We start from the raw sequence: 14,037 nt of genomic DNA on the forward strand, positions 1-14,037 counted from the left end.
ACAGGCTTTTTTTAAAGGAGTTATTAAAGCAGGTGCCTCTGTTAAACACTGGTTAAACACAGGCCCATAAACAAAGACAGTGAAGAAATCAACACAAGCACAAAGTGGAACAAACCGCATCGTGGTTGTGGTCACTTTTCCTCATGGTGCTTGTTCTGAGTTCTGTGTGTCTGTGATCGTTCTGAGTCTTTGCTTTTAGTCTCTGTGTCATCGTCATTGTTTTGCTGGAGCAACTAAATAATCAAATGTGTAAAGTCACAAAGCTGTTGTTTAGCCCAGGTTCACGGAGGCGACTACAGCCAGATGTACTAAAAGGAACAGAAACTCCAAACTAACAAAACCGTGTGAAGACCTGCTTCCTGTGCTAATGAGCAGAGCTCCAGACCCTGAGAACCAGTGAGGTATGGGTGGGGGGAGGCGGGGGAGGCAGAGGGAGGCGGGGGAGGCGGGGCCTCATCGCCTGACAATACCATAACGTGACTAAAAAAGCGTAAAATGAAAACTCGTTTCTGTCCATTGATCTGTGTTATACATGTTATAAAATATTTTTTCCTTATAATTTCGATTATCTTAACACTCTCCTGAGTAAAAATCGTTAAAACTGCACATTTCATGATCTAATATGGCGAGAAAACCGGAAGTGAGGCGTCAGTGAGGGGAGTCTTAGAATGAGTATGAATCATGAAAAATCCTGTACATGGAGGCTAGAGGTCAGGTCTCTTACTGCTATATGTGATATGTTCCTTCAAGACCAAATATGTTCCTTAAGGTGAGATAGGAATGAAGATAAAATGTGAAATGTGGCCAGTAGTAAAATGCATTCTGACAATTAAATAGTAAAAATACACTCTTTTAAGGTATCATGGTTGTAAAGTCTGACTTTGTGCCTCCGCAGCCATCAACCTCACCGCACGCCACCATCTAGAAACCAGGAACCCCATCAGTACTGGACTGACTTCCATTTGAGCTGTTTCATGCTTGTCAAGGAATCGGCCCAATAACAACAGTCTCCTGACACCGATGAGAAAGGATTTATTTATTCAGCAGCCGTAGGTTCAAACACAGAGGATCCAACACGTCTGCAGCGCTGACAGATGGTCTTTGGAGTCCGGTGTCAAACTATTTGTGCTCGTCTTGAAGGTAGAACTTTGGCTCAAACCTCAGTCCATTATGGCTTTGAAACAGAGTACAAAGGTTTTCATCCACATTTGAAGGAGGAGCTACGACTAAATCATTACGGGGTTGATAAGAAGGATGAGGAGTCCTCTACAGTGAGAATCACAAAAGGCTTCAAGGTAACGGTTCTGTTCAGACAGGACGAAGGAAGTGGAAGAAACTAATGTGGGTTTTACTTTAACATGAAAGTGTTTTTGCAGCTCTGGGATTGATTTGCCCTTGATTTTATTGTTTCACCAAATACTGATGAGTAATGAAACAGCCCATTGTCCAGAACCTGTCAGGAATGAACCCTGTTCAATGACCAGTGGAGTCAGGGACTGGAAACCAGTAGCTTCTGATGATCCCTGAGTGGAACCAACACTTTCCTGAAGCGATCGCGTCGTTGTAGGATTATTGAAAGAGACTGGATTTGTTTTAACGAGGTTCCTCGTGAACCCACAGCTGTGAACATTAAAGCATGTGAAGAGGTTCTGGTTGTGGAGTCGGTGAAGCTGAAACGTGGTGGAAGGAACGCATCATATTAATACATACACATGTGCTGGAACCCTGATAACGTCTCCAGACACAGACACCGCAGCTGGAGCAGAGGCAGTGGACCTGGACCGACCCGCTGAGTCTCCAGACAAACAGCCCAGAACCTCAGGCCCAGTCCCATTCAGTCCGTTTAGGATCACCTGCTGTAGCTCAGGTTCAGGTTCTGTCCTGGTGGTTCAGATCAAACCCTCCGACACCTGCGGTGGACGTGGAACCAGGCGACGGAGAGCTTCACAGACGACTGGGACCGGACCTTCGCTGAGCCGGTTGAGAGATGCAGCAACAACTGCTCCAAGAACTCAGCAGAACCGATGAGCTGAACTCTGATCTGCTCTGAGGGTTCAGGGTTTTTACAGTCCTTCAGCTTTGACCCGTAGGACGCAGTCCAGCCCCGGACGCTGCTGGAGAACCTGAACCAGCATCATCACAGACACTTTTGTAGCTCAGCTCCGGTTGTAACTCTGGGGTTAAACAGCTTTTGAGGCGTAACACTGACCTTCAGGGTGCTGAGGATTTCTCCAAACAGATGTTGAGCTTCCTGAGTGTGGGGCTCGTCGAAGTAATCTGACGCTGAAACCTCGAGCTCAATGGACCTGAGGTTGTGACACATGCCTGCGCACACACAGAGGATGTGAGTGTTTGTGTACGTGCACTAATGACCCAGTCCATCTCATGCTTCGTGGTCTCACTGTGGAAGTGCAGCAGGGCCTGGCCGCTGACGGGCGTGTGCACCAGGACCAGCGTCTGCAGGGCCGTCAGCCCGGCCTCACACAGGTCCGTGGCCGCCTGGAGGCCGAGGTCGCTGAAACGCTCCAGCTCCAGCACCTGCAGCTGAGCACAGCAGCGAACTGCGCCCAACACAACAGGCATCAGCTCTGGACTCATCAGGACGGGAACAACAAACGGCTCCACTCACCAACATCGACCAGTCCCCGGGTCCCACAGCTGGCCCCGCCCACCCCGAGGCAGCGGAGGTGTGGCCAACATCGACCAATCGTCTGCAAGCAGCGCTCCCCAAAGCGAGTGGGCTGTTGGCTGAAGGAAGGTGTGTTAGCAGCTAGCGTAGCGTTAGCGTTAGCTGTGACCTGCAGGTCACTGAGGCATCGCTGCTGCGTTATAACTAACCATGGGTGAGCTGGCGCCACCTGCAGGCTGCTGATGCTCCTGCAGCCTGCACCCAGGGCCCAGAGAACCTCGTGACCCACCGGGTCTGAAGAACTCCTGCACGTAGAGAGGTAGCGGTCAGTCGGTGGACGCTCAGGTGAACCGTGAGGGGCGTTACCTGTACGTGAGCGTCTGCAGGTTCCTGCAGTAGCAGCTGGTCAACCACAGCGTCCTGTCCGTCAGGATGTGGGAACACTGGGACACCCACAGGTGGAGCAGGCTGCCTCCCGCTGACCTCAGCACAGCCTCCACCCCCAGCTCCACACTGCCTCTGGGAGAGGACGCACCCAGTCAGCTCAACTACAACACCCACAATGCACCTGGAGCACGGCTTTAGTCTGTGTCTACACCTTGGTGACCTGTTCATCACTGTAATACTAACGTCTCTGGTCGTGCCTTTATCCGTTCTGACCAATAGGACAACTGCTGAACTCCTACTGAAATTAGATGTTACTATGGCAACGCGCCACAGTGAAGAAAAAACAGATTAAGAACAGCTCTTCCCTGGTGAGCAGCGCTTTACTACGTCCTTAATCCCTGAGATGTGACGACACGTTGTCTCATGTCTGTAAACCACTGCTTTTAGTGTGTGTGTGTGTGTGTGTGTGTGTGTGTGTGTGTGTGTGTGTGTGTGTGTGTGTGTGTGCGTGTGTGTGTATTTATGTGTGTTTGTGTGTGTATGTGTGTGTGTGTGTGTGTGTGTGTGTCTATTTATGTGTGTGTGCGTGTCTATATATGTGTGTGTGTATTTGTGTGTGTGTGTGTGTGTGTCTATTTATGTGTATGCGTGTCTATATATGTGTGTGTGTATTTGTGTGTGTGTGTGTATTTGTGTGTGTGTGTGTGTGTGTGTGTGTGTGTGTGTGTGTGTGTGTATTTGTGTGTCTATATATGTGTGTGTGTGTGTGTGTGTGTGTGTGTGTATTTCTGTGTGTGTGTGTGTGTGTGTGTGTTTGTGTGTGTGTGTGTATGTATTTCTGTGTGTGCGTGTGTGCACACCGTGTGCTCCTGTGATAATCCTCTCGCGTTTCGCCGGCTCTTCTGCTTCGAGGTCTCAGGTTGTGCAGAACCACAGTGTGCGTCTGAGTGCACCACTGTGACAGTGTGATCAGGAACTAGACGCCACAGGGAACAAACAGTGAGTGTTACTACTGTGACACGGATCAGAACCAGTGGCCCATAATCACAGCATGCGCTGGCTGTGGTTCTGTTGGAACCAACATGCTTCACGCTGTGTAGACCTGTAACATGAATGTGACGCGTTCGCTGAAGTGGTACCTGAGCCGACACTCGGCCGTTCTCCAGGTGAAGACGGGTCCAAACCGCCGGGTGCCGAGCAACAAACCTCCAATCAGAGCAGACCTCAGCGACACGCAGCAACGAGCGCACGTCCAAATATGGGAAGACGCAGAAAAGCCCCGCCCTCAGCCTCAGGGTGTCGGCCTCCAGCTGTCTGTCACCATGACGACGGGAAGGGGTGGAGCACAGCGATGAAGGGGCATCTGAGAGGACGAAGGAGGACTCTGGTGTGAACAGGAAGCGTCAGGAAACAGGAGGATCAGCTGGACGCTCACCTGAGCCAGGTGTGTGTGTCCTGATGAACCTCCTCCGCTCAGCGCTGCTCCAGAGTCTGAGCTCCTCCTCCTCCTCCTCCTCCTCCTCCTCCTCCTCCTCCGTGCTATGGTGACGGTTCCCCCATCCTCCCTCTCCAAACCTGTAAACACAGAGGACAAGGTTCAAATCGTCCCATACAGAGGTTTTCTGACGGCTCATGGTTCGACAGGACTCGTTTACCAGAGTCGCTCCTCTCGTCCTCCACCTGCAGCGTAGCGGTCACCGTCCAAACCGCCCGAGCCCAGAGACAAGGTCCGTGTACGACTAGCAAAAGCACTGAGGGAAAACAAAGAACATGAAGGGTGGCGCCCCGGTCAGAGGCAGGTAATAAGTCATAGGTGTGAGTCCAGTCAGAACGGGTTTCTCTCTGACTCCCTGCCCTGTTCTGGTACCTGTGGGGATGGAGGCTGACGGGCCGGTCCCTCAGTCTGCAGGAGCCTGAGACGCTGTAGCTCCTCTGGAGGAAGAGATTCATGCCTCTTAATCTGTGCAGGCCTTAAGGCTGCGACGCAGGTTAATGTTAAACTGAGGGTGAGGAGCTTCTCACCCGGTTGCCCACGGTTTCCTGCATCTTGTTTGTGATGATGTCATCAGAGCCGCTGCCTCCTGGTGCATGCGTGCAGTGGTTGGGATGCGAGTGGGAGCTGAGCAGCAGTAGTCGCTCCGCTCGCTCGGCTCGAGCCAACAGCGTCTCCATGAACACCTGCCAAAACGAATGGAGCGTCAGGCCTCGGCCGCGGCGGGTGAGCGGAGCCCCGCCTCCATCCGTACCTGCAGCCTGGACTTGGCCTCGGCCTCTTTCTCAGCCGTGTCCCTCAGAAAACACTCGACGTCGACCATCTCCCTGCAAAACACATAAATGCAGTGAAGACACGACCCCGTGGTTCTAATTAAGACGTACGTATGCGGCGAGCTGTAATAATGGAAATAACAGCTGTACTGAGATGTACATGTAACGTGATCATTACATAGGACCTGAGGCCGACTCGCCTCCATGGCCCTAACACTGACTCACATACTGTCCCAACACTGACTCGCCTCCATGGCCCTAACACTGACTCACCTTCACTGTCCTAACACTGACTCACCTTCACTGTCCTAACGCTGACTCGCCTTCACTGTCCTAACGCTGACTCGCCTTCACTGTCCTAACGCTGACTCGCCTCCATGGCCCTAACACTGACTCACCTTCACTGTCCTAACACTGACTCACCTTCACTGTCCTAACGCTGACTCGCCTTCACTGCCCTAACACTGACTCATCTTCACTGTCCTAACGCTGACTCGCCTTCACTGTCCTAACGCTGACTCGCCTCCATGGCCCTAACACTGACTCACCTTCACTGTCCTAACACTGACTCACCTTCACTGTCCTAACGCTGACTCGCCTTCACTGCCCTAACACTGACTCACCTTCACTGTCCTAACGCTGACTCGCCTTCACTGCCCCAACACTGACTCACATACTGTCCTAACACTGACTCGCCTTCACTGTCCTAACACTGACTCACATACTGTCCCAACACTGACTCACCTTCACTGTCCTAACACTGACTCGCCTTCACTGCCCTAACACTGACTCGCCTTCACTGCCCTAACACTGACTCGCCTTCACTGCCCTAACACTGACTCACATACTGTCCTAACACTGACTCGCCTCCATGGCCCTAACACTGACTCGCCTCCATGGCCCTAACACTGACTCGCCTTCACTGCCCTAACGCTGACTCGCCTTCACTGCCCTAACGCTGACTCGCCTTCACGGCCGCTCGTATTAACCAGACAGAAGCAGGGCTCAGTGAGGCAGACGAGACGAGACGAGACGTGACGTGGCCTCTGTGTGCAGCCTGCGGCTCAGACATGTGTCCTGTGACATTATGCTGAGGCCAATCAGTCCATTTTACACAAACAACACAGGAGGAGGGTTCAGAGACAAAGGAATGAAGCTGTGAAGGAGCCTCAGCAGCTCATGTAGAAGGTACTGACTGCTGCCGTTCACTCAGCTCTGCCTCCTTTTCCTGCAGATCTGTCTTTAATCGCTCCATCATCTCCACGGCAGCTGAGACCTGATGGATGAATGAGACACTACTAAACATCTGAGCAGGAACAGGAACAGAAGCAGTGAAGCAGCTGCTTCCTCACCTGTCTGGACAGGTATGCTGCCCTCTCCTCCACCTCCTGCTTCTCCCTCCTCAGTCGCTCCCCATCCAGCCTCTCGCACTCCAACTGCGCCTCCTTCTTCTGTAGCTCTACCCTCAGTCGGCCCATACGCCGGTTCACTCTCTCCTCCACCTCTGCGAACGTCCGGCTGATTTTACGGTCCAGCGCCAGTCGCTCCTCCAGCCCGATCCCCACAGCCAGCCCAAACTCCACCACCCCCTCACTGAGGCGGGTCCCGGGGAGGGCCAGGGCCGTGGACGCCTCCACCGGAGCGTGGTCCGCCGGACCAAACATCCCCCTGAGGAGCTGGACGGATGCAGACGAGGATGCGAGGTCCAGGCAGGCCGGTGGCAGAGGGAGGCCTAGAAAAGAGCCCTGCTCAGCGGAGCCGGGCGGACCGGGCAGCGGGAGGAGACCCGCGGGTCTGGAGCTTCTGGCCCGAGCCTGAAACGTGGGACCAAACGCACCTGATTTTAAATGAACTCATTACTGATAACAAAAACCTCCTGTTCATTACCCAGTTAATGTGTAGCAGATTAGACAAGTAGATCAGTAATATCACATGAACCTAGAACCGGAATGTTGTAACAGGAGGTCCATCGGCACTGCACACTTTAGAGCTTGGTCTAAATCACCTGTGACAGCACCAGCAGCGTGTCATAGGTGTGTCGGCTGACCAGGTGAGCCCGGAGCTCAGGTACGGACCAGAAACGAAGCTCGTCACCACAGCGAGGGCAAAAGTAGGGCAGCTCCGAGGATGAGGAGGAGGAGGAAGACATGTTCAGCAGGGAGCTGCAGACCTGAGCGATTCAGGAAACAGTGAAACAAGGTGTAAACCTGCAGAAACTGGGTCAGGATGTGTGCTGCATAATTGATTGTATGGACATAAAGATTTAATGAGACCGGAATCTGTACATTTGACCCAATTCTGGTTTATGAATCATTGTGGCAGTTTAAATATCACACGTCCTAATGTCAGGTCCAACAGAGCAGAAGCTGACACGTCTTCACCCTCTGACAGCGTCCTGAGGTCAACGCTGAGCAACGTTAGCCACGGATGGATGAGCAGGAAGAAAGGAACGTCTGACCTCCTTTAACCCGGAGGCACAGACAACAGACACACAGAATGACTTTGACTGGATGACGTGAGGACTGCAGGTCTGAATCCATTCAGCACACATTTAAATGTGTCTGTGATCAGCCTCAACTTTGTGTGAATAAAGCAAAGTGCTGAGCTCCTATGTAACACACAAGCCTCCAAACCAAGATGGCCGCCACAGCTTCATGGACTGGACGTGGACCATAGACGGAGGAAATGCTCATCCACAAAGTGAGCGTCCAACATCATGCTTCAACAGTCAGCTCTCAGTGATTCAGCTCCAAAGCACGAAACAGCTTTTCTCCAACAAAATCCAATCAAGATGTCTTTAAGTCTAAAGTAGTTTGTTAAAACAGCAACAGAAGCGTTTGTGTAGAGTTTCTGAGATTTAACAATTACATTAATTTACCGGCAGAGATTTAATTAATTCTAACTACAGCAAATAAATAAAAAAACATTTTGATTAAAATGGCCATTTTTCTGTTTTGACGCTGTATTTGGGAGCATTTAAACACATCACATCTGATTAAGTGCAGTAGTAGAACGTTTTCTAGTCATTTACGTCAGTTATTAGTCGTCTCATAAATGTTAAGACCGTTTATTCAACACCTTCATTTCAGGAAACTCACCTGCGCTGGACCGTGCGTCACTCGCTCTTCCTCCTGATAAAACCCGTTGCCATAGTTTCCAAGTTTCCGGCTCCAGGCTCGCGCGGCGGCGGATCCACGAGTCCACGCGGTCCGGAACCGTAACGGTCTCGTGCAGGTGGCGCAGCGGCGGGAAACGTTTCAGGCGGCGAGCGTCTCAACCGCCGCCCCGCCCCCTCCCCTCGTGGTGTGCAGCCACCGCGTGCTGCTGACGTAAGAGCCGCGTGACGTGTCAGTCCAGATGTGCAGACGACGGCGTACGGAGGAGTGGGCGTGGGTTTAAACAAAGTTCATCAGCGTCACTCACATTAATGACGGATCCAGTTATTAATAAACCAATTAAAGTGGTGGAGGCTTTGTTTACTTTATGAGTGAAAACATCTGTACCAGCTGTTACCGTCGCTGCTGGCTGAGGAACTTCTCCTGATCATAGGTTCTGAATCATTCAGTCTGCAGGTTTTAACACAGGTTTCTGTGTCCAGGTGAGTCTGAGCATCCTCTGAATAATGATGATGTGGAGCCCAGAGGGACCAGGACCCTGGAGGACGGACCCTGGAGGACTGGACCCTGGAGGACTGGACCCTGGAGGACGGACCCTGGAGGACTGGACCCTGGAGGACTGGACCCTGGAGGACGGACCCTGGAGGACTGGACCCTGGAGGACTGGACCCTGGAGGACGGACCCGTGGAGGACGGACCCTGGAGGACTGGACCCTGGAGGACGGACCCTGGAGGACTGGACCCTGGAGGACTGGACCGTGGAGGACGGACCCTGGAGGACTGGACCGTGGAGGACGGACCCTGGAGGACGGACCCTGGAGGACTGGACCCTGGAGGACGGACCCTGGAGGACTGGACCCTGGAGGACTGGACCCTGGAGGACGGACCCTGGAGGACGGACCCTGGAGGACTGGACCCTGGAGGACGGACCCTGGAGGACTGGACCCTGGAGGACACCAGGCTGCAGGGTTTCAACCAGGACATGTTAGTCTGCTTAATGTCCTCTCCTGTCAGAGGTCAGAGGTCAGAGGTCACGATTCAAAGGAACCTTGAAGCCTCCTTTCACTGGTTTTGGTGCAGACGCTCTGTCCTCGTTCTCTGAGGGTTCTCTCTGGTTCCTCTGTTTGATTCTAGCCTTCAGTCGAGGCAGAACGTCCTTCGTCGCTCATCATCCTGATGGAGGTGTTTGTTGTGAGTACGAGTCACACTTCATCATCTTTCACGTACACGTGTTCCAGACTTCAGGCAGTGAACTGGATCCATGTTTTTACTGTGTGTTAAAACCATATAAAGGCTGTGCTGACTCTAATGTCTCTAACGTGACTGTGGATATTTTAGTTCTGCAGTGTTTCCACTTCCCTGTTGTTTTTGGTTCTGCCTGTAAATCTGTTGAGTACGATTCGTTACTGCAGAGATTCTATTGCATTGTTAGATTCAAATGAACATTTAAATTTGTGATGCACTTTAAGCACAGGAACATTTCTCAACTAAAGCTGACATTCATCAAACATGGCATTTAGCGGTTTTATGAATTAGCCTTGAGCTGTGATATTCAGTAACCTGCCACGAATCTGCTTTATTATTATCACAGCAGCACAGATCAAAGCAGCCAGTGGCCACAGTGACCAGCAGAAGGGTTTTAATGGAACAGGATTCAGTCCAGTTTATTTACATAGCTTCTCTTCAGCACAGATTAGGTTTTAGAGCTGCATCTGAGGGACCGTGTGCTTCCCTGTTCCTCAGTGGCAGTGAGCAGCCGCGTCCACTAGGGGGCGCTGGGGGCCGTGGACGCCAGTCTAGAGGCTGCGTGACCGTCGGTGCCACAGAGCTCGGCCTCCTGCCCCACATTTCCACTGAGCCCCTGAGGATGAACCCGCACTCCTCCTGTGTGTGAACATTCATGACTTCAGGAGGATCCACAGACTACGGGTTTAGGGTTGCACAACATGCACAAACACATGACATGAACTGAAGGTGACCATAAGAGGTTAAAAACACATTTGCAACAACTCAAAAACATAAAAATACATAAAAAAGAGATGAACACAAATGAAACTCCATTGGTAAACGGCTGATGATAAAGACACTGAGTTACTGCAGCTTGAAAAGAATCAGGCTGTTGATTCTGATTCTGATGAAGTGAGTCAGAGGAGTTTGCACATTTTTTTACTGTGAAACTAAAACTGGATGAAACCGGTTTCCATGGCAACACGACCTTCACAGTTCATAGATCTGGACGCACTGTTATACTGAGAGGACTAATAGTAGTGTTTGTTGCCTGGCAACAGCATCATGTTGTTGAATGGATCAGGAAGTACAGGAATCTGTGCGATGATGATGATGATGATGATGATTATAATGAGATGGATGTCAAATTAAGTGGAACTGATGCTAAGAAAGATAAAACGGACACAAGAATGCAGAAGACAAAGTTGATGAAGGGGACTTTGACAGTGACAGTGATGAACAGGATGACGTAGCGATGACAGGAGCAGCGACTCAGACTGCACGATGCTGATGAAGACGATGGTGCTGACGAGGGCGAAGATGTAAAGAACAAGAAGGACAATAACAGCAAAGACAGTGATGATGACAATGACAAAAGAATCACGAGGACATGATGACGACGATGATGAGGATGGGTGTGATGATGAAGAGCGCGTCTGATGTTGATAGAAGCTCTCAGACCGGTTTGCTGATGGTTTGTTTGTTTGTTTATTGACAGCGACAGCAGCAGCAGCAGCCTCCATGTAGAACGAGGGAACAGGAAACCTGCACAGCTCCCACCAAGCTGCAGACAGTGGAACCGCACAGTCCTCACAGCAGCTACAATCAGTCCATAGAAAAGTGACATCATTGCACATTGATCCACCATAGAAATGTGGCGTCTTCTCTATAAATATATACACTCTGATTGTAAAACAGTGACAGTGTAAAGAGGTAAACAAACCATCTAGAAAAATAGAGCTATGATACAAACATAGAACTCCTCAGTCATGTCATAGAGAAGCATTGACATAAAAATATCTGAGTCACAACAGACCAGAAGCACGACATCCACGTTCTTCACTGTTCACATCCTCATGCAGAGAAGTAGAAAATGTATATTTTACAGTGAGACGTTGCTCCTTCAAAGTCTTTGTACACGTTCAGAGTCACATCAGGCCAGAAGCTTTCCAATAAACGGACGTTTGAAAGTTCAGAGCACCATGATGATGATGATGAAGATGAGCAGGAGGTAAACCAGCTGGTCCGGGTCAGAACCGGACGCCGTCGGGAAGAATACCAGAACCACCTCCTCTGAGTCCTCGACCTCCTGCAGCGGTGACAACATGCGCCTTCAGCGGATGCGCAGCTCGGACGCAAACACCTCCTCACCCAAAACCTTCACGCTGTGACGTCACACTGAAACGTCGCTCTGACGGCGTTACGGTTTGTCGGTTCAAATCCCGAAGCTTTAGCAGCCTCGCAGGTAAATGTGTGGCAGCTCGTTCACACGCCAGGCGCGTTCAGGGCGAGCGAGTAGGCGGCCATCATCTGCGCGCGCAGCTGCTGCTTGACGTGGACGCGCCCGTGCCGCTTCCGCTCGTCGCTGCGCGCGAACCTCTTGCCGCACACGTCGCAGGAGAAGGGCTTCTCTCCGGTGTGCGTGCGCGTGTGCGTGGTCAGGTGGTCGCTGCGGCTGAAGCTGCGCGCGCAGATGGCGCACTGGAAGGGCTTCTGGCCGGTGTGGATGCGCACGTGCCTGTTCAGTTCATCCGAGCGCGAGAAGCGGCGCTCGCAGCCCTGCACGGAGCAGGGAAACGGCTTCACCTTCAGGCCGTTCTTGGCGGGAGCTCTTCTGCCCCCGCGTGGCACTTTGGGGGCTCCTGTCGCGTGCACGCCGCTGATGTTGACTATCGGGAACGCGCCCTGCAGGAGGGAGGAGAGCAGCTGAGCGTCCAGCGTGGAGGGGAGGGGGGCGGGGGGGAAGTGGAGGTCGTTCCCGTTCTGCACGAGCTCCGTCTTGACGAACGGCCTGCTGATGACGTAGCTGCCGGGATCTCCCCCGGCAACGGGAGCGGCCGCCAGGCTCTTCAGCCACTCCTCCAGCCCCAGCGGCTCCTGCTTCACCTCGCAGCCCGGCCTCTGCTCGCCCGGGCCGGACTCGGAGCTCAGCAGAGCGTCGATGAGATCCGCCGCGTCCACCTGTTGCTCCAGAGCCGAGAGCGGCAGCAGGCAGTCGGCTCCGAGCGGGAACAGCGCGTCGACCCCGGTCATGGAGGGCTGTGCGCACCCGCTGCCGCAGCTGGAGGTCCCGACCTCGCTCTTAACCACCACCAGCGGCTGAGCGGCGGGGGCGGGGGCGGGGGGCGCCGGAGCCGTGCTCGTGCACGGAGAGACCAGCGGGGGCGAAGGCGAGGCCGGCGCCGCGGGGGGCGCGCGCACGGCGTCGCCCTGGTGCTCCATCTCCGTGCAGATGCCGACGATCTCGGTGATCATGTTGAGGATCGCGTCTGCGGTGCTGCTCAGACCCGCCGCTGCGGCCGTGGGCTCCGGCTCCGCGAAGAAGCCGCCGGTGTCGCCGAGGGACGGAGACAGCGTATCCGAAGAGCAGTCGCTGAAGTCCGAGAAGAAATCTGAGTCAGAGGCGTCGGTTCCCGGAGAGAAAACTGGAGAGAGGAGGGGGGGGGGGGGGAAGAGAGGGGGGGGGGGCTGTTATTGCATAATATCAGATCAGCAGAGCAAATCAACACGGTGTGAAGACGCATCTGCAGCGCCACATCTGGATGACGGCTATTATTCTGAGACGGGTTCTACCCAGAACGAACCACGCACGCAGTGACGCACTGATGGAGACACGCACCTTGGCAGAAAGGGGAGCCCACGTCAGAGTCCGCGCCGTCGCTGGGGCTCGAGCCCACGCTGTCCACCCAGGCGCTGCACGCGTCCTCGAACTCCGACATGAAGCTGTCCTCGCGCTCCAGAAGCATCGCTGCGTGAACTGATTACGGCTAATGCGTGTGAGCTGCTGCTGAGCCGGAGCAAAGCTGGTTCTGAGCGGGTAGAGGTCCAGGTGATAATCCGTCAGCGCGGACTGAGAGACACTGTTCGTCCGCTCGGTGATGCTGAAGACGCCGGGCTCCCTTCGCCCGCTGCCCGTTTTATACTCTCCGTCTCCTAGGTAACTCCTCTGCTGCTCCAATTGGCTGGCACCGGCGCGAGGGATTCCCCCCGCCGAGCGCTTCGTACCTGCCCAAATATGGGTAGCATCCGGTGGTGACGGCGGGTATCCCCATACCATAATAGGACAGGCGGGAGAGCGACGTAGACAAGAGAGGAGAGAGGGGTTTCCTTCACTGCGGCAGCAGAGAGAGGCACGGAGAGAGGTTATACAACCAGGAGGGAGGGAGGGAGGGATGGAGAGGGTGGAGGATAGGAAGGATGGAGGGAGGGATGGAGAGGGTGGAGGATAGAAAGGATGGAGAGGGTGGAGGATAGAAAGGATGGAGGGAGGGATGGAGAGGCTGGAGGATAGAAAGGATGGAGGGAGGGATGGAGAGGGTGGAGGATAGGAAGGATGGAGGGAGGGATGGAGAGGGTGGAGGATAGAAAGGATGGAGGGAGGGAGAGGGTGGAGGATAGAAAGGATGGAGGGAG

The 14,037-nt window shown here is 53.2% G+C and overlaps 2 protein-coding genes across 5 annotated transcripts; both read right to left on the reverse strand.

Annotated features, from left to right (window-relative positions):
• Positions 1–1,012: 1,012 nt before the first annotated feature.
• On the reverse strand, positions 1,013–8,921 carry LOC114843925 (F-box only protein 41-like). 4 transcript variants are annotated; one of them, XM_029130778.3, is made up of 17 exons: positions 8,380–8,919; positions 7,287–7,451; positions 6,634–7,095; positions 6,478–6,557; positions 5,263–5,335; positions 5,039–5,194; positions 4,884–4,948; positions 4,672–4,767; positions 4,452–4,591; positions 4,156–4,379; positions 3,877–3,992; positions 2,996–3,148; positions 2,839–2,934; positions 2,630–2,748; positions 2,403–2,561; positions 2,210–2,325; positions 1,013–2,123 (listed from the first exon to the last, which is right to left on the reverse strand). In XM_029130778.3, exons 2-17 carry the CDS (start codon positions 7,428–7,430, stop codon positions 2,064–2,066), a joined length of 2,259 nt encoding a protein of 752 aa, XP_028986611.1. In that variant the 5' UTR covers positions 7,431–7,451; positions 8,380–8,919; the 3' UTR covers positions 1,013–2,063. The 4 variants fall into 4 exon arrangements, with proteins under 4 accessions (XP_028986611.1, XP_055370325.1, XP_055370331.1 ...); XM_055514350.1 differs by having other exon boundaries at positions 2,210–2,561; positions 8,380–8,921; XM_055514356.1 differs by lacking the exon at positions 7,287–7,451 and having other exon boundaries at positions 2,210–2,561; positions 8,380–8,921.
• A 2,167-nt stretch (positions 8,922–11,088) lies between these two features.
• LOC114851256 (early growth response protein 4-like) lies at positions 11,089–13,773 on the reverse strand. The gene is made up of 2 exons (XM_029142979.3): positions 13,244–13,773; positions 11,089–13,049 (listed from the first exon to the last, which is right to left on the reverse strand). The coding sequence occupies exons 1-2, from the start codon at positions 13,368–13,370 to the stop codon at positions 11,890–11,892; spliced, it is 1,287 nt and encodes a 428-aa protein (XP_028998812.1). The 5' UTR covers positions 13,371–13,773; the 3' UTR covers positions 11,089–11,889.
• Positions 13,774–14,037: the final 264 nt, after the last annotated feature.

This window comes from Betta splendens, chromosome 2 (genome assembly GCF_900634795.4).
Source record: "Betta splendens chromosome 2, fBetSpl5.4, whole genome shotgun sequence".
NCBI classification, from domain to species: domain Eukaryota; kingdom Metazoa; phylum Chordata; class Actinopteri; order Anabantiformes; family Osphronemidae; genus Betta; species Betta splendens.